General features: G+C 40.5%; 1 protein-coding gene across 2 annotated transcripts in view; it reads right to left on the bottom strand.

The window, feature by feature from the left end:
- wtap (WT1 associated protein) overlaps positions 1-25,101 on the bottom strand; it is a 54,231-nt gene that overhangs the window by 23,242 nt on the left and 5,888 nt on the right. For both annotated transcript variants that reach the window (XM_052011392.1, XM_052011393.1), the window contains exon 4: positions 14,504-14,562. In XM_052011392.1, the coding sequence (XP_051867352.1) occupies positions 14,504-14,562 (59 nt within the window). The remainder of the gene's footprint in view (positions 1-14,503; positions 14,563-25,101) is intronic.

Genomic DNA, 25,101 nt, shown 5'->3' with positions numbered 1-25,101 from the left:
CACGTTACCATCATCCCTGAACCAAGATCACCCCAACTTTAGCTCTCAAGCTTCAGTACGCAGATGATGTGTGCACACATGGTGGGAGGCCAAACTTCATGTAATTCTAGACTTGTTCACAAAAGCCTGCAAGAGTTTGAGCCTTACACTTAACATCTGCAAAACAAAGGTTCTCTGCTATGCAACACCACACCCTGGCAATAATGCCCACAATGAGATGCAGGAATATGTGGATAACTTCCCATTATCTTTTATCTCAGGAGCCAGCCTTCAGTTAAAAAAATGACAATGATGAAATTGCCCATCACTTTCCATCTACCAGCATGGCCATCTGTGAGAAGGCATGTTGAAGATCAAAAACCTCACACCTTGCACAAAGCTCACAGTTTATTGGACAAAAGTGGTCCCTGCCCTCCTATATGCTTCTAACATTTGGACTTTCTACAATGCCTCAAAGGAATAGACAAGTACCACCCGTGCAGTTTTTGCAAAGCCTTCTAAATCAGGATGTGAACCAATGTCTGCAGCCTCACCCACACTAACGTGCCAAAGTTTCAAGGTTCTAGTTAAACTCTGTTGGCTCAGTCAGGCAGCAGTGTTCACATGTCCGACACAGAACCCCAAAACATCTATTCCAAGTTCCATTATAGCAATAAAAAGATTCAAAGATGTCCTCAAAACATAATCTGCAACTTCATAGTTTGGAACATTCCTCATTACTACTGGGAGCAATTAACTCCAAGAATATTGGAGTATTGCTTTCAATTCTGGGTCACCCCATTATGGAAAGGATGTGGAGGCTTTGGAGAGGGTGCAGAATAGACTTAAACAGGACGCTGCCTGGATTAGTGGGCATGTGCTATAAGGAGAGGTTGGACAAACTTGGGTTCTTTTCTCCAGAGGCAAAGGGGAGACCTGATGAAGTTTTATATTATGAAAGGCATAAATAGAGTTGACAGCTGGTCTTGTTTTCCTCAGGGTTGAAATGTGTAACACTAGAGGGTGTTTAAGGTGAGAAGGGAAAGTTCAAAGGAGGTATACCGGGCAAGTTGTTTTTTTAAAAAAGCACAGAGAATGCTTGGTGTACCTGGAATGCACTGCCAGGGGGGGGGGTGGTGGTGGCGGCAATAGATAGAGGGGTTTAAGAGGCTCTTAGACAGGCAACATAATTGTGCAGAGAATGGAGGGATATGGACCACGTGCAGACAGAAGGAATTAGGAGACATTAACTTAATTAGTTTGACACAGGCATTGTGGGTTGAAGCGCCTGTTCCTGTGCTGTACTGTTCAAAAGAACACAGAACAGATACAGCAGTAGACAGGTCATTCGGCCATGATGTTGTGCCGATCTCAATGCCAATTTATACTAAATGTCCTCCTCCTGTTCATCATCCATATCCCTCCATTCTCTCATATTCATGAGTCTATTTAAAAGCCTCAAACTCTACCAAACTGCCCGATTCCAAACTACCCCGGTAACCCATACCAGGGACCTACCATGCTGTGTAAAAATCTTGCCCTCATGTCACCTTTAAACGTCCCCCCTCTAACTAAAAGCATGTCCTCTGGTGTTTGACATTTCCACCCTGGGGAACAGATACTGACTACCCTATCTATCCGGTCTCCCCTCAGCCTCTGACATTCTAAGGAGAACAACCCAAGTTTAATCCAACCTGTCCTTATAGCTCATACCCTCTAATCCAAGCAGGATCCTGGTAAACCTCTTCTGCACCTTTTCTACAATCTCCACATCCTTCCTATAATGGGGCGACCAAAACTGCACATAATGGTGGTCTGACTAAAGTTTTATATAGCTGCAGCATGACTTCCTATCTCTTAAGGCAAGCATGCCATAGGCCTTCTTTACAATCTTATCCACTTGGGATGACACTTTCAGTGAACTTTGGACCTGGACCTCAAGATCCCTCTGTACCTCAATGCTATTAAGGAGTCTACCATTAACTGTATATCTTCTCCTTTCACTTGACCTCCCAAAGTGCAACACCTCACACTTGCCGAGATCAAACTCCATCTGCCACTTCTCTGCCCATATCTGTAACCTGATCTAAATCCCACTGTATTCTTTGATAGCCCGTTACACATCCATTGCTCCATCAATCTTGGTGTCATCTGCAAACTTGCTAATCCACCCATCTGCATTTTCATCCAAATCATTAATATATATCACACAGAGGTCCCAGCACCAATCCTTGCGGAACACCACTGGTCACAGACCTCTAGCCAGAATAACAGCCTTCCACCCCTACTCTTTCTTCTATGGGCAAACCAGTTCTGAATCCAAACTTGCAATTTACCCTGGATCCCATGCATCTTTATCTTCTGAATCAATCTACCATGAAGGACCTTGTCAAATGCCTTACTAAAGTCCACGTATACAAAATCCACTGTCCTACCCTCATCAAGCACCCTTGCCACCTCCTCAAAAAATGACCTTCCCTGCACAAAGCCATGCTGACTGTCTCTAAGCAGGCCATTCCTTTCCAAATGTGCATAAATCCTATCCCCATTTCCCTTCTTGAACAAAGGCACAACATTTCCTACTCTCCAGTCCTCTGGTACCTCGCCTGTTGCTACCGAGGACACAAAGATCCTCGTCAAAGCCCCAGCTTCTTTCAATATCCTGGGATATATGCCATCAGGCCCTGAAGGCTTATCCACCTTAATGCTTTTCAGAAGACCCAGCACCAACTCCTCCTTAATCTCAATGTCCCAGCACATGAGCACGCCCTGCTGTTTTCACTAACCTCCAATTCTTTCTCCTCAGTAAATACCAACGCAAAGCACTCATTTAGTACCTCAGCCACTTGCTCTGACTCCAAACACAAATTCCTTCCTTTATCCTTGAGTGGACCTATCCTCTCCTTGGTTATCCTCTTTTTCTTAACACAATTATAAAATACTTTGGCATTATCCTTGATCCTGCTCGTCAAGGATATTTCATGACTTCTTTTGGCCTTGCTAATCGCCTGCTTGAGCACTTTCCTGCTTTCTTTATATTCCACAAGGGCCCAGTCTGATTTTAGCTTCCTAAACCTTACGTATGCTTCCTTTTCCTTCCTCACTAAGTTTAGGACCTCTTTGGTCATCCAAGGTTCCCTTACCTTACCATCTTTGTCCTTACTCCTTACTGGAATATGCCGATCCTCAACTCCAATCAGCTAGTCTTTAAACAACTCCCACATGTCAGTCAATGCCCCATAGCTCCCATTTCATCCTGTCATAACTCCCCCCACCCACCCCCAATTTAGTATCTTCCCGTAAGATCCAATTTTATCCTTACTCATAACTATCTTAAAACATAATCAGTTGTGGTCACTATTCCCAGAATGTTCACACACTATCAGGTCTGTCGCCTGGCTTGGCTCATTTCCCAAAACTAGGTCCAGTATGTTCTCTCCTCTGGTTGGAGAACCCCTCCTGGATGCACTGAATAAATCCCACCCCATCTAAGCTTCTTGTATTAAGGAAGTTCCGATCAATACTAGGAAAGTTAAAGTCCCCCACCATGACAACCTATGTTGGATGTTAACGTTTCCCTTGTCAGCCCATTGGACAAGTACAAAAATACAGGCTGCAATGGTTGCAGCCATGTTCAGCCAGTAGTTCCAATTGATGACAAACTCTATCCAAGGTCCCCACCATCAGAGCCAGTCTTCAGAAAATTCAAGACTCTCAATAAACAGCTTGGACACTTTCTGTAGCAAAAGCGAAATGACCTGACAACATCCCATTATAGCACTGAAGAACCAGCTGAATCTCTACAATTCTACATGGAATATACAAAAATAGGAGCAGGAGTAGGCCACTCTGCCTCCTCGAGCCTGCCTGCCGTTCAATATGGTCAAGGCTGATCTGACCTGGCCTCATTTCTTCTATGCCAATACCTCAGATCACAATTCCCCAATTTTTTGAAAAGTTATCCAGTCCTCTTTAAATACCCCCAATGATTTAGTCTCTACAACCCTCCAGGGTAGAGAGTTTGAGAGATTCACCACCCTCTGCAAGAAAGTCCTACGTACCTCAGTTTTCAAGCATTCCCTAATCTTGTTTGAAATTTTCCTACTAGTGCAAACATCTCAACATCGACCCTATCAGCTCCCTCAGGATCTTGCACGTATCAATCACATCATCACTTCTAAACTCCAAAAAAAACCCTCTAATTTCTTTAGCCATTTGTGACAGGACAAACATCTCATCCCAGCATAAGCATCCATTGAATAAGATGCAAAGCTGACTAGCCACATCCAAGCCACAGAAAGGACAAATTCAATCCAGAAAATTACATAGCCTACAACCCAACAGCATGAACACTGAATTATCCAATTTCAGATAACCTGCTACTCTTCTCTCTCCTGATCTATCTAGTTCCTTCTACACATATCTAACACCCCCAACCTCTGCCCTGGTCTGCTATCACCTGGTTTCATTCCCCTCCTCTATCAACTCCATCTGCCCATGACCCACATATCCCTCCCTCTGCACCCCACCCCCCCCCCCGCCTCTGCTGCCATCTCCACACTTCTCTTCCCCACCTGACTACATCTGCCAATCAATCCTCATCACCTAGATCCACCTATTGCCTGCCAACGATTGCCCTATCCTATCCCACACCTCCATATACTGGTAATTTCCCCTCTACTTTCAGTCCTGATGAACTCTACTTGAAATGCCGACTGTTCATTTCCCTCCAAAGATGCTGCCTGACCTGGAGTTTCTCCAGCAGTTTGTTTTTTGCTTCAGATTCCAGCATTTGTAGCCTCGTATGTCTCTGGAAAGTTACTGTTCCATTAATCTGGATAGTGGTATTGTGGACAGTGTTATCAAGAGGCACTTATGTGCTCACTGATGCTTAGTTTGGGTCCCCCCCACCCACCCCAAAATCACTCAGTTCCAGACATCGTTATTGCTTTTGTCCTCACAAGGTCAAAATTCCAGCAGCAAGAACAAATGTGTTCAGCCTTTGACGAGTGTGTCCTGATAAAACTACAGACAATGAGTATCATGGAAAACTACCCAGTTCACAAAAAGCAGGACAAATCAAATCTGGCTAATTAGCACCCAGTCTTCTCTCCATTTTTACCAAATTAATGGAAAGTATTGTGGTATCAAGCAACATTCACTCACCAACAATCTATTTCCAGTGGAGGTTTTGCCAGGACCACTTGGCTCCAAGCATAGTCAGCAGATAGTGCAGCTTCACACAGCTCCAGAGACCTAGCTTTGATTCTGACCTCCAGTGCTGTCTATGTGAAGTTTCCACTTTCTCACCGTGTTAAATTGCTGCCGCTGTAGGTCAATAATAGAATTGTGGGCAGGGTGTGTTAATGGATATGTGTGAGAGTAGGTTGCAGTGAAATAAATGGGGTGGGATTGATGGAATTGCTCAGAGCAACTATAGTCCTGATGGGCTTAATGGCCTTCTGGTTTATCGTATGGAAATACAAATATGAAATCAATGCATTAATATAAACAAAGAGCCAAACTCCAGTAGTGAGCCAAGAATCACTACCCTTGATATCATGGCAGCATTTGACTTGAGTGTGGCATTGGAGATGAATATTCCCAACTCCAGCACATTACTACAGAAGTTCCTCAGTGTTCTGGTCCCAAACACCTTGAGCTGCATTGTTTGGTCACTTTTCCTTTGGTTCTTTTGCGCCAATAAGAAATGTCTAACTGCTGCAGCTCCTGAATTCATTCCTTGAATGTCAGCAATTGCCTGCCATGCCTATTAGTGAAGCTTCCCATTTATCACAGCCAACTCATTTTTCATACCTTAAAACCTTGTTTAAATTTAGCAGCCTGGTTTCAAATTGAAGTACTTATTTTGGGTTTTGTTTTACCTCCCTTTTTGCATAGTATGCTAACATTAACAGGCCTCTGACACCAATCCTCACTTGGTCTGGTTTGCCAATTATTTTCTTTTTGAAGCTCATTTTCTAGTAAATGCCAATTTGAATAGTTCTTTATACAGAAGCCAAAGCCAAGTAATTATACAACACTCCTGTTACTGCTCTGTCAATACCACAGCTCAATTGCTCATTCTCTTCCATTTGTGCGTTTTCAACCATCTTTTTAATATTCCATGATAACTTGATTCAGTATATTTTTGCCCGAGGTTTTGTTTTAAAAACTTGTCTCTCAGGTTTTTCACATTGTGCACTGTCCTACTCCCCTACAGCAGTGAAGTATTTGCATCTTTCTATTTCGCTTTTTGGTTTTTAGTACTGAGATGCTCTTCTGCTCCTCCTTTCTGTTCTGGACCAAAAGATCCAGAAGTGAGTCTTTGTAGGAATTTTAGAGTACTCAGTAAAAAAAGAATTTGCATCCTTTGTGGTGATGCAATTCATAATCTGCGTTGCTGGTTTCTTGCTACAAGTAACTCCTCCACCAAAATGCTGTTGGATCAATTCAAATTTTCAATTTTGGAATGGCCAGATTTTCATTTGTACACAAAAGGTAAATGTGATTTAACTAAATGGTAAAATGGCTGAAGATCTGCTTCCCCCCTTCCTATGCAAATAACTTGCCAGCAACAAACAAAAAATAACTTTTGCACTAATAACTAATATTCTTGACGATGTGAATTTTTCACCCATCATAGTGGAAGAGAAGATGTCAGCAGCCCAAGCCAACTTCATTGCAAAATACCACAAAACAGTGGCGCCACAGCACATTCATTCACACATCATATACAGGGATACCCAATTTCTTGACTCCACATGGTTGAACTGCAGAAGTATGACTTGGAGTTCCTCTCAAAGACCTTTTGAAAATCAAGGTATATTATAGCTACTACATTACTTTTGGTAAAGAACTCAATGTCTGTCAAGTATGGTTTTCCTTTGAAATTTGTAACACAGGAGAAAACACTCAAAGAACTGGAGAAGTTAGGAACAACACTGAATTAGGTAGGGCCATTGAAAATGCAGGCAGATAATGTTGGGATTGGCATAACATGGTTAATCAGGCTAGTAAATGACTGTCACAAATAGCCACATGAAAAGATCAGGCAGAACTGGTTCTTTCATATTCCTGGCTACAAAGATTCAGGAAAGGTAAGGGGGAGTAAAAAGAGGCAGCAGTTTTTAATATTACACTAATTAAGAGGGAGAAATCCCCACAGAATCTAACAGAATTTATTTGGTTGGATCCGTGAAGAGCTACAGAGCTGCCTGGTATATTTTGTATGTTTTCAAATAGATACAAGGAGATGGAGATAGTGAAACTGAGGTGCAAGAATAGTCATAAAGGTGGTCATTGTTGAAGGGGCTATGATTATGTGAAGAGACATGGATGAATTTCTGAAGTACATTTAGAAAGAGCTTTTTCAATGAATATGATTTGTGGCCAGTGGAAAGTGAAAAGACGATGCACTCAAAACCAGAGGTCCCTAAAGGACGAAGGAATTGTGGAGTAATTTTTTTTATTCATTCATTTTTATAGGCTATGGTGTTGCTGACAAAGCCAGCAATTACTGTCCATTACTAATTGCTTGAGAAAGGTGGTGATGCATTTGAGCATATTGCTCAGCCATTTCAAAGGGCATCCAGGAGTCAATCACAGTGCTCTAAGTGGTTAGATTGGGCAAGGGTAGTCCTCTCAATGGCATAAATGAACCAGAAGGGTTTTGTGAAAATTTGAGAATTTCAAGGTAACTATTACTGAGATTATATTTTAAAATAAATTCAGATCACTTACTTAACCCAATTTAAATTTTACAACTTCAGTGGTGAGATCTGTAAACACTCCTCTGTATTGTTGGTCCAGCCCTCTGGATTAATGACCCAGTAACTTAAAGAGTGAAGCAGATGAAGCGGGTACATAACTAATGGCAGCTTGATAAAAGAACAGAGAATTATATAGAATATAAGTGCAAGAGGAGTAATAAAGGAGAAAGGAAATAATACAGAAATATACTATAAACATAAATGGGAACTTATCAAAGATCCTGTAATTATTTTAACACTAAAAGGAGCAGCACGGCTGATTAGAGAATAAAACTGAGATCTATAGGTAGAGGCTGAAAATGTAGTGATAGCAGATTACTTTGAGTCATCATTTACCAAGAGAATTTTACCAAACCTATGGTAATGGAGTCACTATGCAAGGTAAAAATGGAGAAAGCAGGGATGTAGGAAAGGCTGATAGAATTTAAAAGTGCTTAAATTACTCAAGTCAGATAGGACATACCCTAGATTACCACAAAATAAAAATGCGTGATTACAGAAATATGGGCTAGAACTTTTGAATCACACAATGACTCCAAACATTTTTTTTCCCCCAAAGGATGACAAATGCAACACCTGCATTCAAAGAATTGGATAAACCTGGTACTTATGGGAAAATTATTTAAAAATAAGAACACTGGAGAAAATGAACAGCTACTTGCATAAGTATGGAGCAATAAGGGAGAGCCAGCAATGACTGAACTTTTTAATGAGGTAATTTACAGGCAGATGAAGATGTGGTTGAAAAGAGAAGTGTAACATGGATCTATCAAATTATCTTATTTGTAAAGTATGATGTGAAACTTGGAAGAAGTGATGAACACAACATTCAAGCAAGTAGGATGGTGGAGCCACGACAGATGGAATTCAATGCAAAAAGTGAAAAATAAAATGACTATACAAAATTAAACAATTTTCAAAGCAGCTGAGGAAGTCTTTCTGCAATATTTTCCAAAATGGTACAACAGTTAAACAAACATGGGTGTTATGTAAAGGAGAATTATGTCTGATTCTGGGCATCACATTACACAGACCCATCACTGCAATTTTTGGATTATCAAGGATAGAGTCTGGCCATTTATCTGCTTCCACTAACCGTATGATTGCCTTTGTTACATTAATGGCTAAACGATCCATTTTGCTTAAATGGAAGGATCCAATACCCCCTACTACTTTTCAATGGTTCTCTCAAACTATATCACGTTTAAACTTGTAAAAAATTAGGAGTGGTACTGTTGATCCTTCGCTTAAATTTGAAGATATTTGGAGTCCACTTATTCAATATTTTCACATGATATAGATCCCCTTTCAATAACTTTCCAACTTAGAGGAATGGAATTGATGACATAATATTGCTCTGTTTCTACTGAGAAATTTTAGTCCAGTCTTTTTGTTTTGGTTTTTTTTGAAATTTTTCTGTTTAGCTTAGTTTGGTTTGATATGTTTATAATTTTTCTTATTGATTTGGGGATTTTTTGTTTTTTTTTATTTATAATAAATTTTTTATATAATTTTAATATATTTTTATATAATAAATCATTTTCTTTCCTATATAATGAATATTATATTCATTTACTAAGAGATCATTGGATCTACAGATTTTTTTTATATGTTATTGTTCTTTATGATTATCTAAGCCATGACTGTTCTCCTGATCTCTTTGTATTACATGTACAAACACTGATGTTATATATTAATCTGCATTAATTTGAAAACTAATAAAAAGATTGAAAAAGAAAAAAGAACATTACACAGCAATATGAAGGCTTTGGGGAAGGTATAAAAGAGATTTTAAAAATATATGTACATTCATTTTTCAAGATACAGGCATCACTACCCAAATAATTGCCCCCCAAACAGAGCGACTTGCCAGGCCATTTCAAAGCCAAACACAGTAAACAGAAATCGTCAATACCCAGATAGGTCTCATAATGGCAAGTAAGGCAGGCAGACTTTCTCCCCGAAGGATTTCAGTGAACCAGATGAGTTTTTCATAACATCTTATCCAGTAGTTATGTCGGAGCAGCTGTATTTTTAAACTTATATTCCATGCTATTAGATGATTTGAAATCCTGTGGTGGGATTTAAACTTGGGTGTCTGGACCTTGGGAATCCAGGCCCCTGGGTTCTGGAATACTAGTACAGCAACCTAACCACAGCACTATACCAGAATGGTTCCAGGAAAGATGTGTAGATAGACTGGAGAAGCCAAGTTTGTTCTGTTTGAACCAGAGAATACGAAGAAGGGAATCAATAAGAAGTCTTTTAAATCATGCATGGTTTAGGTAGGTTAAATAAAGAAAATCTGCTTCTACGGCTGAAGAAGGCCAGAAGAGTAACCTAGGGCGATTTGCAAAAGAACCAGAAGTGCCATATGATAAAGTTTATTTTACACAATTTTTAGGATTTGGAATACAGTTCAAAATAGGAAGATACATGAGGATTTAATAGCTAGTTGAACAACACTTGAAAGAAAAATTAAATTTTCATGACTTCATGAAAGAGCACGGAAGTGGGACAAACAGACTGGATAATTTCAATATTTTCTTCTGTATAGTATTATTCTACTTACTGGGCATGATGTAGGAGAATCAAAAAGCAGCCCTGTTTTGAGGATACTCATTCAATCCAACAATTCTTCTTGTTCATTTTTCTATGGTAAGTACCCAGGGCCCTCTGCACAATGCAGGCCATATCATGAAGAATGCCAAACCAACCTTGTGCTATTCCATTTTCTTATTAGAAAGAACATTTAGCCATTCACAAAATTTGAAGATGCATTATTTGAAATATTTAATATTTTATCCACATAAGGTTGTACTCCAGCATATCTGACTGCTTTACTAATAACAAGAGGCAGTGTAAATCAGACAGATTACACCTCAAGAGCACTGGAACCATTATACTTGCAGGGGAATCTGCTAGTGCTTTGTGGAGGCTTTAAATTAGTTTAGCAAGGGGACAGGAACCTCAGGAGACTCAAAGGGAGAGAAGTAAACATTAATAGGCAGTGGAAACAAAGGCAAAAATCAAATAGGATTAGAGTACAGCAAATTGTTAAAAGTCAAAGTTTAAAGGCATAGTATCTAAATGCACACTGCAAGATGGATGAATTAACAAACGTTGTAAATAGACAATAGACAATAGGAGCAGAAGTAGACCATTCGGCCCTTCGAGTCTGCACCGCCATTTTGAGATCATGGCTGATCCTCAACAATCAATATCCTGTTCCTGCCTTGTCCCCATATCCCTTGATTCCCCTATCTATAAGAAACCTATCTAGCTCCTTCTTGAAAGTGCCCAGAGAATTGGTCTCCACTGCCCTCTGAGGCAGTGCATTCCACAAATTCACAACCCTCTGGGAGAAGAAGTTTTTCCTCCCCTCTGTCCCAAATGGCCTAGCCCTTATTCTTAAATCATGCCTCCTGGTCCTGGACTTCCCCAACATCTGGAACATATTTCCTGTCTCTATCCTGTATGTTTCAATCAGATCCCCTCTCAATCTTCTCAATTCCAGCGTGTACAATCCCAGTCTCTCCAACCTCTCAGCATAAGACAGTCCCGACATCCCCGGAATTAACCTCGTAAACCTACGCTGCACGCCCTCTATAGCCAGGATATCCTTCCTTAACCCTGGAGACCAAAACTGTACACAATACTCCAGGAGTGGTCTCACCAGGGCCCTGTACAAATGCAAAAGAATCTCTTTGCTTTTGTACTCAATTCCCCTTGTAATACAGGCCAACATTCCATTAGCCTTCATCACTGCCTGCTGCACTTGCTCATTCACTTTCAGTGACTGATGAACAAGGACTCCTAGATCCCTCTGTATTTCCCCCTTACCTAACTCCACACCATTCAGATAATAATCCGCCTTCCTGTTCCTGCTCCCAAAGTGGATAACCTCACGCTTATCCACATTAAACTTCATCTGCCAAGTATCTGCCCACTTACCCAACCTATCCAAATCACCTTGAATTCTCCTAACTTCCTCTACACATGTCGCACTGCCACCCAACTTTGTAATGGTTATAATCTAACTGTCTTTACAGTAACATCACTGCAGACTGCTCAAAATTGAGAACTAAATATTCTGGGGTAAACGATGGGAAGGACAGGCACAGGCACAAAGGAAAATGAGGTGGGACCACTAATAAAGGGTGACATCAGTAGAGTGGCTGCTATGAATTCTGGCTCGGAAGACTGAATTAGAATTGGTTTGGCTGCAGCTAAGAAGCAGAAGCTGGCAGAAGTTTTTATAGTCCTCCACATAGTAATAGTGATGAAATTAGAGGTCTGTGTTACAAGGGTGGTACAGTAACCATGGGGGACTTCAAAGATGCAAGAGTAAATCAAATTAGTACCAACAATGGATTCCTGGAATACACTGTTGTCACGAGACAGAATTCTAGACCTGTTCATTGAGGAACAAACTGGCTATAAGGCCAGATCTAGTGGTCTCCAAAATTCTGTATATTCTGGAATGGTCCTTGTGGATTGGAGGGTAATAAATGTGACTCCACTATTTGATGAGTGAGCGAGGAGAAACAGAATTATTGCCCCGTTAGTCTGACACTGGAAAAATGCTAGAACCTAACAAGACACTTGGAAGATTATAGGACTGAGCAGAGACACCATAGATTATGAAAGAGAAATCATGCTTGATCAATCCATTGGAGTTCTTTGAGCTTGTATTTAGTAGATTTCATGTGGCAGAACCAGTGGATGTTGTAGATTTGAATTTTCATCAGGCTTTTGATAAGGTTGCTGAGCAATAGGATACTGGTCCTAAAGGTTAGGGCCCATGGAACCCAGAACAATTGTTAAATTGAATCCAAAACTGGCTTTGCAATAGGAGTCAAAGGGTGATGGTGGAAGGTCGCCTCTGTGATTGAAAGCCTGTGAGCAGTGATGTACCACAGGGATCAGTACTGAGACCTCAACTGTTTGCTTATATACAAGAATTAGATTTGAATGTAAGAAATATCATTAGTAAGTTTGCAGATGATATGATAATTGGTGGTGCTGTTGGTAGTCAGAGGCTTGAGGATGATATTAAACAGTTGGTAAGATTGGTAGAACAATGACAGATGGAATCCTAATAAAATGTGATATACTTTGAGAGGACAAATAGGTTAGGCCATACACAATATGATGGGCCCAATGGAGTACTAAGCAACAGAAGGACCTTGGTGTGCAATTCAAAAGTTTTGTACAGGTAAACAGTTTGTGAAGATAGCAAATGGGATACTTACTTTCATTAGGCATGACACAGAAGGGGTTTACGGTACAATTTAATAAAACATTGGTTGGACCACAGCTGGTGTACTGTATACAGTACTGGCTTCACACTAGAGGAAAGATGTGATTACACCAGAGAGGGTGCAGATAAGATTCACCTGGAGATGGAACATTTCAGTTACAAGGAGAGACTGGGTTTTTCTTTGGAGTGGCAGGAAGATGGGTACACAAAGTTATGAGAGGCACAGATAAAGTAAATATTGGAAAACTTTCCCTCAAAACAATAATATGTAAAACCAGAGGTCACTGTTCAGGATAGAGTATTGGGGGAATCCAAGGAACAATCTTTTCACCCAGAAGGTGGTTGTAATCTGGAACACACTGTCTGAATGGGTGGTGGAGGCAGAGATTCTCATGACATTTAAGTATCAAGTACTCAAATTGCCAAGGCAGAAAAGGCTATGGATCAAATGCTGATAAATGGGATTAGTATAGATACATACTTTATGGTTATCCATGTGGAGAGCCAAAGGGCCTGTTTTTGTGCTGTATGACACCGTGAGTGTGGATACTTAGTTACTGACTGCATTCAAAATTGAAATTGATGGATCTCTGGAAATCAAGGACCATGGGATCGGGCCAGAGAACAATTTATCAGCCATGATCTTACTAAATGACAGACCAGGTTCACAGCTTAGTCCTGCTCATACTCATGTTAGTATAAAAATGAACTGAAAATCATAAGTGATTAATAATAATTAAAAACTCAGAGAGACAAGCATTCTCCAGTCAGCAAGACCCACCACCCTCGAGTGCATTGATTCAATTTAGGTCTGTGGAAATCAAACTATTAATGCGGGTGATTGCGAAAGGCATAATTCAGACATATTTTCAAGGACCTGCCCGTAGCTTTCTCCAACTAAATACAGCTGTGTCGAAATGATGGTCAGTTAGGAAAAATTGTGTCTATTTCATGAAGGTTAAATATTTGCAAGGGGCCAACAAAACTGCTGCAATACCAATGTCAGTGCTCTTTTCTAAAATAAGCTGGCAATGGGATGCAAGGAGGATCATTTTCTTGAGTGAACTTAATTAAACAAACACTGGAAAATAACAATGGTAAAACTTATTATAGCTACTTTAAATATTCATTGAGCAACCAGCTTTTTATTTCTTCCTCAACTCTTTACCAGCATTTGGATTATTTGAAAATTCAGTTTCCTAATGTGCTGTTTTGCTGCTGTATCGCTTTCTCTGACATCAAAAACTACATTCCTCAGGAATGTAAAAGAATGTCCTGAACGTACAGGCTTACACTTAACCCAGGTGATTCATACCCAGATATTTTAACTTCATAGACATTTGCTAAATGCAGCATTAAGACAAATGTTAAGTCCATGCAACCAGGGAGCACAACCTAATTGTCAACGATTATAGGACTTTTGCTACATTTTGAAATCTTTTGCAGCTAGTCTGATTCACTATAAAAAAAACAAACTCAAGCAACTTACAGCTGAGCTCTGAGCATTTAGTCTCTAATGCATGGACATAGACTTCTTGTTGCTTCCACCTGGAGAGAAAAAGAATCAATTAGGCATTGAATTACAAATACAATTAAGTAAAAATTGTCTTGTTTCATTCTCACATATTATCCATTTAAAGAAAAAAGGAAAAGGAGTAAACCATTTGACTTTGGCTCATTTACCCTAACTGAGAGCTGAGCTCTATTTTAACTTCTTTTACCCAGTGAGAGATTTTTGGCTGACCTGAATATGCCAGATCTTCACTAACATTCTTGTAAAGAGATCACACCTCAACAGGATGGCTGTAAATTTATTATACCTGTGCTTTAGTACTCTGCCCTAAAAGAGGAAGCAGTTTCTTGCTCTCTCTCAATTATATTAATCACCTCTTAACATTTTATATTCATCACCTCTTAACATTTTATATTCAAGTCTAGTCTGTACTGTCTACAGAACTTACCCTGACACCATTCTGCTGAACATCTACTAAGTAGCCTAATACCCTTGCCAGGTATAAAATCAGGATGAGGCAAAGGTAAACCAGAGCTGTGCAGACCTGTAACTTAATGTTTGTGCTCTAGTCCCCTTGAGTTAAAGGGCAACATTCCATGAGCTTTATAATTGTTCTTATAGTTGCCTACAACCAGAAATGGGGAAAAAGGGCAAAGAGGTGCAGGTGCAACAGATAATTAGGTTGACCTTCAATGCAAGAGGATTAGAGTACAAGAATAAGGTACCTTTACAACTAAGAAGAGTTTGGGGAGTCCACACATAGAGAATTATGTACAATTTTAGTCTCCTAAGCAAATACAGTTGCTGGAAAGGGAGTGCAGTGTGAACTTGAGAAGTACTATTGCAGGAGGAAGGGGTTTAAGTACTTGGATCACTGGGGTCACTTCTGGGTCAGGTGAGACCTGTACAAGCAGCATGGGTTGCAGCTAAACCGAAAAGGGACTAATATCCTTTCAGGGAGGCTTGCTCATGCTACTTAGGTGGATTTAAACTAATTTGGAAGGGGGCTGGGAAAATTCAGTAGTAGTGTGGCAGCTGGGGAGGAGGACCTGAATGTAGAGGATAAGTCAAGCAAGTCCAGTGAGCAGAGCAGACAGAGGCAGCGTTAGGGAATATGGGAAGGCTAGTATGCTCAACTGCATTTACAAGGAGCCCCACCGGAATGTCACAGGTAGGTCAATCACAAGGACGGCACACCAGTGTCTTTACTTTCTTAGAAGATTAAGGAGATTCGGCATGTCAACGAATACTCTAACAAACTTCTAGAGGTGTACTGTCGAAAGTATCCTGACTGGTTGCATCATGGTCTGGTATGGCAATTTGAATGCACAAGAAAGCAAGAAGCTGCAGAGAGTAGTGGACTCAGCCCAATACATCACAGGCACATCCCTCCCCACTATCTGTAGTATCTACAGGAGGTGCTGCCTCAAGAAGGCAACATCTATCATAACAGATCCCCACCATCCAGGCCATGTCATCTTCTCACAGCTACCATTGGGCAGGAGGTACAGAAGCCTGAACTCCCACACCACCAAATTCAAGAACAGCCACTTCTCTTCAACCATGCGGTTCTTGAACCAACCTGCACAACCCTAATCACTACCTCAGTATAGCAACACTATGACCACATTGAACTATAATGGATTTTGTTTTTTCTGTTCTAATTGCATTCTTTCTTGTAAAAATTGTGTATAATTTATGTTTTTCTTGTGACTATTGCATACCTGATGCTGTGTGCCTGCAACGCTGTTGTAAATAAGTTTTTCATTGCACCTATGCATATATGTACTTGTGCGTATGACAATAAACTCTACTTTAACGTGAGCTTAGAGCAAGGATCAGTGCTCGGAATTACAATATTGTGATGAGTGAAGGACAAGGCTGACAGCTTAATGTTCTGGGGTGTTGAAGTTTCAGACATGATTGGGGGGGGGGGGGGGTCACTTTGCTGATTAGGGAGAGCATCACAGGAATATGTTTTGAGGATATTCTGGAGGGATCATCCAACAGGGCCATTTGGGTAGAGCTTAGGAATAAGAGAGGAAAGATCAGCTATGATCTTATTGAACGGTGGAATAAGTTCGAGGGATCGAATTGCCTACTCCTGCTCTTATTTTTGATGTTCTTATATTTTAAGGCATCCACCCATGGCGAACTAATTGAAAGAAAAGTTTATGAAGACTCAGAGAATAAAATGAGAATAAATTTGCAGGTAATATAAAACAGGTCACAAGATCTTCTACAAACATGCAACAGGAAAAGAATAGCTAAAGTAAGTGTCAGTCCCTGATAAATCAAGTTACAGGAATTAATAATGGGAATAAAGGATGGATGGAGACGAGAAGGTTTAAAATGATAATTAAATCATTAAAGAGAAACTATTAAGCAAACTAACAGGATGTGAAGCTGACCTTCCCAAAACCAATGAACTGCATCCTAAGTGACTGCAGGGATGGTGATTCTAGTTTATTATAATAGTAACAGGGCATCTAGAAAAACATAACACACCACCACCATGACATGGACAACGGAGAACCAATATTGTGAGAGAACCAAGGAGGCTGCAAAGGAGGATAGGAAGATTGTGAGTGGGCAAAGATCTGGTAAATGGGTCCAATGTGGGAAATCATGAAATCCTCTATTTTGGCAGGAAAAATAAAAAGGAAATATATTACTAAATGGTGAGCTTGCAGCGTGCTCATGCAGACAGATCTGGGTATTCTTGTACATGATTCGCAAAATGCAGATGCAGCAAGTAATTAGGAAAGCTAAGGGAACCGAACACAGAAGTAGGGAGCTGATGCCTTAGTTACAAAGGATAATGGCGAGACCACATCTGGAATACCATGTACAGTATTGATCTCCCTATTTAAAGAATGAACGATGCTACCAAGTTGGAAGCAGTACATACGTGCAACAAACAACTTGCCTTCTGAAGATTGGACAGGCTTGGTTTGTATCTGCGGAAGTTTAGAAAGGGGAGGGAAGACTTGATTGAAACATACAAGGTACTAATGGGCCTTGACCGGGTAGATGTGGAGAGGATGTTTCCTTTTTGGAAGGATTTAGAATGAGGGACAAATGTTAAAATATGGGGTCAACCATTTAAGATTGAGGTGATTTTTTTTCCCTCACAGAATGCTATGAGTCTTTGGAACTCTCGTCCTCCAAGGATAGTGAAAGCAGAGTCTTTGAATATACTTAAGGCAGAGTTAGATGGATTCTTCAGATAGGACAAAATGTAGATGGGAATGCAGAGTTGAGGTTACTAAGGCTGAGTGGCCTACTCCTGCTCCTAATTCCCATGTTTGTAATATATATAAACATAGAACAGTACAGCACAGGACAGGCCTTTTGGCCCACAACGTTGTGCCAAACTAATTAAACCAATGATCCTAATAAATCTAATCCCTCTTTCCCGCACATTGACCATATCCCTCCCTTCTCTGCATATTTATGTGCCTATCTAAGAACCTCTTAGCCACTCCTATGCTATCTGCCTCAACCACCACTGCTGGCAGCACATTCCAGTCCCCCACCAGTGTGTAAAAAAAAAACTTGCATCGCACATCTCCTTTGTACTTATCCCCCTCACCTGAAGTACATGCCCTTTAGTACCAGACATTTCAATCCTGGGAAAAAGATACTGGCTGTCTACTCTATGCCTTGCATAATTTTATAAACTTCTATCAAATTTCCCCTCAGGCTCCGCTGCTCTAGAGAAAACAGCCCCAGCTTGTCCAACCTCTCCTCATAGCATGTCCTCTAAACCAGACAGCATTGTGGTAAACGTGGATTTCTAAAAGGCATTTGAAATGGTGCCATGCAAGTTATTGTATACAATATTGTCTCATGAGGGAAGCACAGAGAGGTTGATTGATAAACAAAATAAGGATAAATGGGTCATTTTCAAGTTGTCAAACTGGAGCTTAGAGTGCCTAAGAGATCAGTGCTGGGGTGTCAGCTATGTACAATTTATATTAACATATGCCCTATGCCTACTACAACACACCACAACAAAGAAGACTTCCAATTCAATGCATTTTTACTTTTGTGAACAGCCTCCTCGTTAAGTGGCTTCTGGAAATCTGTATGTACAGAGCACGACTACCTACTTTGGTTTCCTCTTCGAACAATTCAAGCAGACTTACTAGCTTTGACTTCTTTCACAAATTCACCCTGCCAAACAGTTTCATGTTTGTCCAAATGCTCAGTCACCATCACCAATGACAAATTCCAGTAACTTCCCCATAATAGACTTTAAAATTGATGGTTCAAAAACTGTTTTTAATCATGAGCCACTAGCACCAGTACTGCACTGTTGGGGCAGTCTCTACGTGAACCTGGTGAGCTGCAGAACTGGAGAAGTTGAGTGGACTTTAAACAGTGGAGCCAAGGGATCAAAGTTGTAAAGGTGTGGTGAATCAAGGAGTTGAGCTTGAAAGAGAGGCACTAACAGGCCATCCCCGTGTCACGGATGATTTTCGTTTTTACGGACGTCCAGAATTCGATTTCTGTCTACATGTCAGAAAATACACAGGGGAAAAAAAAAAATCACTCGATATAGTAACCATACATCCACAAATAGAAGCAAGGAAGTATGAACTGATAGCTAATACAAAAACATCGGTGCAGGACAACAGACTGGGACCAGAATAGTGAAGGATACATGACACGTAGAAAAAACAGGAAGCTAGGAAAAGGTGGAGGAATGGTTCTGTTAATGAATGACAGTCAGTGCAATAGAGAGGTATGCCCAAAATTCAGAAAGACAGGAAGTAGAACTGTTTAGGGTGGAGATGAGAAATAATGAAAGCAATTGTCAGCTGTGAGACTGTCTACAAGCCATTAACCATGGGGTAGAATAGAGTATAAAATTAATGGGAAGTAAGAACAGAAAATGCTGGGAAAACTCAGCAGATCAGGCAGCATCTGTGGAAAAAGAAATGGGCAACGTTTCAGGTGTGATACGCTTCATCAGAACGCAGATTTCTGGCATCTTCTGTTTTAAGTTTTCATGTAATACTAATGGGAGCTTGTCAAAATGGAAGCTATGACATGGGAGACTTTAATCTACAGGGAGGCATGAAAAGTCAGATAGGCAAAGGTAGGCTAGATGAGGAGTGTTATTGGGATAATTTCTTAGAATTGCATGTATTGGAACCAACCAGAGTAAACCATACTAGATCTGGTATCATGCAATGAAATAAGATTAATAAATAACCTCATTGTGAAGAATCCCACAGAAATAGCAATCAAAAGCTGATTGATTTACAGTTCATGTAAGTGAGAGGAAGTCCAAAAGCAGTATTTTAAACTTAAATGAGGGCATGAAAACATAGTTACCTGACAAATTAGGTTAAGGGATTGGTGAATCAAGATGCAGTGACAGACATTTAATGAGATCTTTCAGAGTACATAGAGTTTTTTTTCTCATTGGAATTGAAATATTCTAAGAGAAGGACTCATCATCTCTGATTAACTAAAAAAAAACACGTCAAACTAAAAGAAAAATATAATGTCTAAAGATGGGTGGCAGGTCAGAGGATTGGATAAAATAGAAAACAAAAAAGAATGATTAAAAAATTAATTAGGGAAGAAAAATTAGAGTACAAGATAAATGAGAAATCAAAAGGTTAGAGATTTTACAGGTTTTTTTAAAAACAACAAAATGGACATTGGTTATATTGGGGAATTGGATGGCAGATGCATAAGGAGTATTTTACATCAGCCTTCACCATAGAGGAAACAAGTAATGTCCGAAAAATAGCTTTAAATTGGGAATTGTAGTAGTGAGGAAAACTTGGGAAAATTACAGTCACCAAGAAACAGCATTGAGGAAATTGCTGGAGCCCTGCACCGACAAATCCTGACCGACTTCATCCTGGGCTTTTGAAAGGAGTGGGTACTGCACTGTTTCAATTGTCCAAATTTCCCTTGATTCAGGTGGCTCCATTTGATTAGAAAATAGCAAGTATAACGACTTTATTCAAAGAGGGAGGGAGACAGAAAGTTGGAAACTACTGGTCAGTTAGCTTAATATTTGTTAAAAGGAAAATATTAGAACATATTATTCAAAACTAAAGCTCAGAAAAATTCAAAATCATCAGGCAAAGTCAACATGATTTTATGAAAGGGAACTGCCATCATGTAAAGTAATAAGTGCTACGGATAAAGGGAACTGGTGGTTATATTAGCCTAGATTTCCTGAAGACATCAAAGATTATTGTAGAAAAAAAGAGCTCATGATGCAGCAATTGACATATTGGCTTGGGTAGAAGACTGGCTGGATAAGAGGGTAAAAAGTAGGCATAAATAGATCTTTTTGGGTTGGCAAGATGCATAAAGAGGTGTGCCAAACAGATCAGTGCCAGCAGCTCAATGTTTTACATTTTTATAATGACTGAAGGCAGCACCGAAGCTATGGTTCCTAAATTTGCTGATGACACAAAGAAATTAAACTATGAAGAGCACTTAGGGAGGCTGCAAAGGGGAACGGAAAGATTAAGTGAGTGAGCGAGCAGAGATCGAGCAAATGAAGAAAGATGCAAAATTGTCCAATTCAGCAGAGGAAAATTAAAAGAAAGTATGTTATCTAAATGGTGAAAGATTGCAAAACTGGAATACAGGGTAATCTGGGCTTCCTGGTGCAAAAGACTGGTACGTGTTAAGGAACTGGAGCTGGAGTTAGATGTACTTAGGATCATCAGGGATGCTGAGAACATCATAGACAAGAGTTTTACTGAGGTGCTCACCCATGAGGCAGCTGGTAACTGAGTGACCACCAGTAAAAGGAATAGGCAGATAGTGCAGGGTTCCCCTGTGGCAATTCCCCTCAGCAAAGATGTAGGAAGAAAGAAGGATGAGGTCCTGCGCAGTGAGTATAGGGAGTTAGGAAAGAGGCTGAAAAGCGGGACAGAAAAGAAGTAATTTCTGGATTACTCCTGGTGCCACATGCTAGTGAGGACATGAATGTGTGGCTGATGAGCTGGGGCAGGGTTTCAGGTTCTTGGATCACTGGAACGTCTTCTGCAGCAGGGGCGACCTGTACAAGGGGGATGGGTTGCACCTTGACTGGAGGGGAACCAATATCATGGCCAGGTCTACTGGTGCTACCCAGGAGGGTTCAAATCAATTTGGCAGGGGGATGGGAACCAGAGTACTGGGTCAGAAAGTGAATGGATTGAGGGGAAGGTAGATGTCATTTCCGGTCTGTCTGTAAGGAAGGATTGGCAGGAGCAAGATAATAGACACGTTGGAATGGAAGGGTTGAAACTGTATATTTTAATGCTAGGAGTATTAAGGGCAAGGGAAATGAACTTGGATCACTACATGGAACTATGATATTGTGGCCATTACAGAGACTTGGTTGAGAGGGGGACAGGACTGGCTGCTTAATTTTCCAAGGTTTTGATGTCTTAGAAGAGATAGAAAGGGAGGTAAAAGAGGGGGAGGAGTTGCACTACTAATCAGGAACAATATCACAGCTGCACTCAGAGGAGACATAATGGAGGGCTCATCCACTGAGTCCTGATGCAGGGTTTCAACCTGAAACGTCGACAATTCATTTCCTCCCAAAGATGATGCTCGACCCTCTGTTTTCCTCTAGCAGATTGTTTGTCGCTCCACTGAGTCTATACGGGTAGAACTCAAAAATAAGATAGGGGTGAAAGGGGTTATAGTATTGACCCCCCCCCCCAGTAGTCACCAAGACGTTGAAGAACAGATATGCAGGCAAATTAGGGAAAGGTGCAAAAACAGGCTTGCTGTAATGGGTGACTTCAATTTCCCCAATGTAGACTGTGACCTCCTTAGGGCAAGAGGGTTAGACAAGGTAGAATTTGTTGGGTGCATCCAAAAGTTTCTTAAAACAATATGTGGATTGGCCAACAAGAGGAGGGGCAATACTGGATCGTGTATTGCGAAAGGAGCCTAAGTAAGGGGAACATTTAGGAGACAATGATCACAAATCAAATTTTAAGTATCTACCTTGCAGGAAAGTATTAATTTGGGCAAGGGCAAATTTCAAGAGTATTAGGCAGGAATTAGGGAGAGTTAATTGGGAACAGCTGTTTTTGGGCAAGTCCACATCTGAAAGACCAACTGCACAGAGTACAGGACAGATATATTCCAGTGAAAGGGGAGAACAAGGTAAGGGAACCTTGAATGACAAGAGGGGTTGTGAATTTAATCAAGAAGAAAAAGGGAAAAGATGTAAGGTTTAGGAAGCTAAAATCGAACAGAGCCATAAAAGAACTTGAAAGTAATTAGGGGAGCCAGCAGGGACCATGAAAAGTCCTCAGCAAGGATTAAAGAGAATCCCAAGGCATTGTATACATACATCAAGAGCAAGAGGATAACTAGGGAGAGGGTTGGACCACTCGAGCACAAAAGGAAGGATTGGAGGCGGAGGATGTGGATGAGATCCTAAATGAGTACTTCGCATCGGTACTTACTAGTCGAGGCACTGAGTTCAAGAGCCAGGAAGTAATGTTGTAGCTTTATAAAACTCAGGTTAGGCTGCATCTGGAGTATTGCGTTCAATTCTGGTCACCCCATTATTGAAAGGACACAGAGGGCTTTGGAGAGGGTGCAGAAGAGGTTTACCCGGATGCTGCCTGGATTATAGGACATGGGCTATGACGAGAGGTTGGACAAACTTGGGTTGTCTTCTCTAGAGCAGCAAAGGCTGAGGGGAGACAGATAGACAGCTGGTATCTTTCTCCCCCAAGGTCAAAATAACATACATTTAAGGTGAGAGGGGAAAAGTTAAAGGCAGATATGCACAGCAAGATTTTTTTTGTAAATACAGAGAATGGTGGGTGCCTGGAATGTACAGACAAGGATGGTAGTGGAGCTGGATATGATAGAGGTATTTAAGAGACTCTTAGGCACATGAATGTGCAAAGAATAGAGGGATATGAACCAGCTGCAGGCAGAAAAGATTAGTTTAATTAGGCATCATTAGCTTAATTAGTTTGGCACAACATTGTGAACTGAAGGGCCTGTTCCTGTGTTGTACTGTTCTATGCTGGTACAACAACAAATTTGGAAAGCTAACAGAATATTATAGCTGATATATAATTGAATACAAAAATATGGGGAATGGGCTCCAGTTATATAGGGAATCTGGAACAGCATATAGAGTATTGGTCTTGTTGTTGAAAGTATGTTAATCCATTTGAAGCAAGTTCAAATCCACTGGAGTTTGGATGATTGACTGGGGAGCTGATTTAAACGTGCAAGATTTTGAGGGGTCTTGGCAAGATGGGTGTGGAAAGGAGGAGAGAATGTAGAACTTAAAACTGTTAAAAAATCCCAGGTTACCCATTTAAAATGAATAAGGCAAAATGTTTTCTCTCAGTAGCTTTGATTTTTTTTAAGCAGAGGTTGATAAATTCTTGATCAAGGAGGTAAAAGGTTATCACAGGTAGACAAGAATGTGATGTTGAAGCGATAATCAGATCAACTAAGACTTAATGGCACAGCATCTCAAGGGACCAGGTTGCCTACTCCTGCTGAACAGGTTTGTATGTAAAATAATAAACCTATAACTTATTTTATCTGTTGTTTTTGATGTTGACACTTCTCTGATTCAAGTAAAGATGTCATAAAACTCCAGCTGAATCAGTATGTATTTCAGGAAAACGCTATGGTCTGCAAGTGACTAGAGATTCAGAATACATCTTAGATTCTTGATATTCTCCATGTAGTTATGTAGAGACATTAAAATGTAGTTTTGTTACCACTGTCGAAAAATAAGTTACCTTGAAATACAAACTGTTGAAGAAATAGAGTCCAATGATTTATTTGGAAAGACAACAAGAAGTTGGAAGAACTTAGATAACATCTCAAAACTTCCAAAGATAGGAACAGGAGCAGTAAAGAACTACCAAAGCTGGTAATTGAAACAAGAATGGAATATGCCCAAGCACTCAACAGGTCAAGTAGCTTCCATGAAACAAAACTTCCAGAACAAAAAAACAGAAAAATAGATGTGTGCTGGCAAAAAGAAAAAGTGAAATCTGGGGATTGATGTCTAAATTGTGCAAGTTAAACATCATAATTGCTCTCACACAATCACTTCTACAAACCTCCACTTTCACACTCCCTAGGTGTGTCCTCTCTCACTGGAGCAATATTTGGAAGAAGCACTGAAAACAACAAGGAAACACAATGAAATCTGAGTGGATGACTTAAGTCCATCACCAGGAGTGACTTGGGAGCACCACACAGACCAAGCTGGCCAAGTTCCAAAGAACACAGCTGACAGATTGGGTCCACGACGCATATCAGGTGAACTGACATAAGGATAAACCTACTTGACCTTATCCTCACCAGTCTACCTGTGACAGATGCATCTGTCCACAACAGCACTTGTTGGAAGACAAGGACACCGTCCCTCTTGTTAAGGCACAAGCAGTTCAAAACTGAGCATTCGTGAGAAGTTGTGGACCATCAACAGAAACGTGCACCACAATCTGTAGCCTCATATCAGGGTATCATCCTTAGTTCAATGAGTACAGAAGGGCATGCTGGGACCAGCACCAGCCACACCCAAGAGATGAGGTACC

The sequence above is a fragment of the Pristis pectinata genome, chromosome 3, assembly GCF_009764475.1.
Source record: "Pristis pectinata isolate sPriPec2 chromosome 3, sPriPec2.1.pri, whole genome shotgun sequence".
NCBI lineage: Eukaryota > Metazoa > Chordata > Chondrichthyes > Rhinopristiformes > Pristidae > Pristis > Pristis pectinata.
Note: the sequence above shows the minus strand (reverse complement) of the source record. Positions and strands in the feature narration are given on the sequence as shown.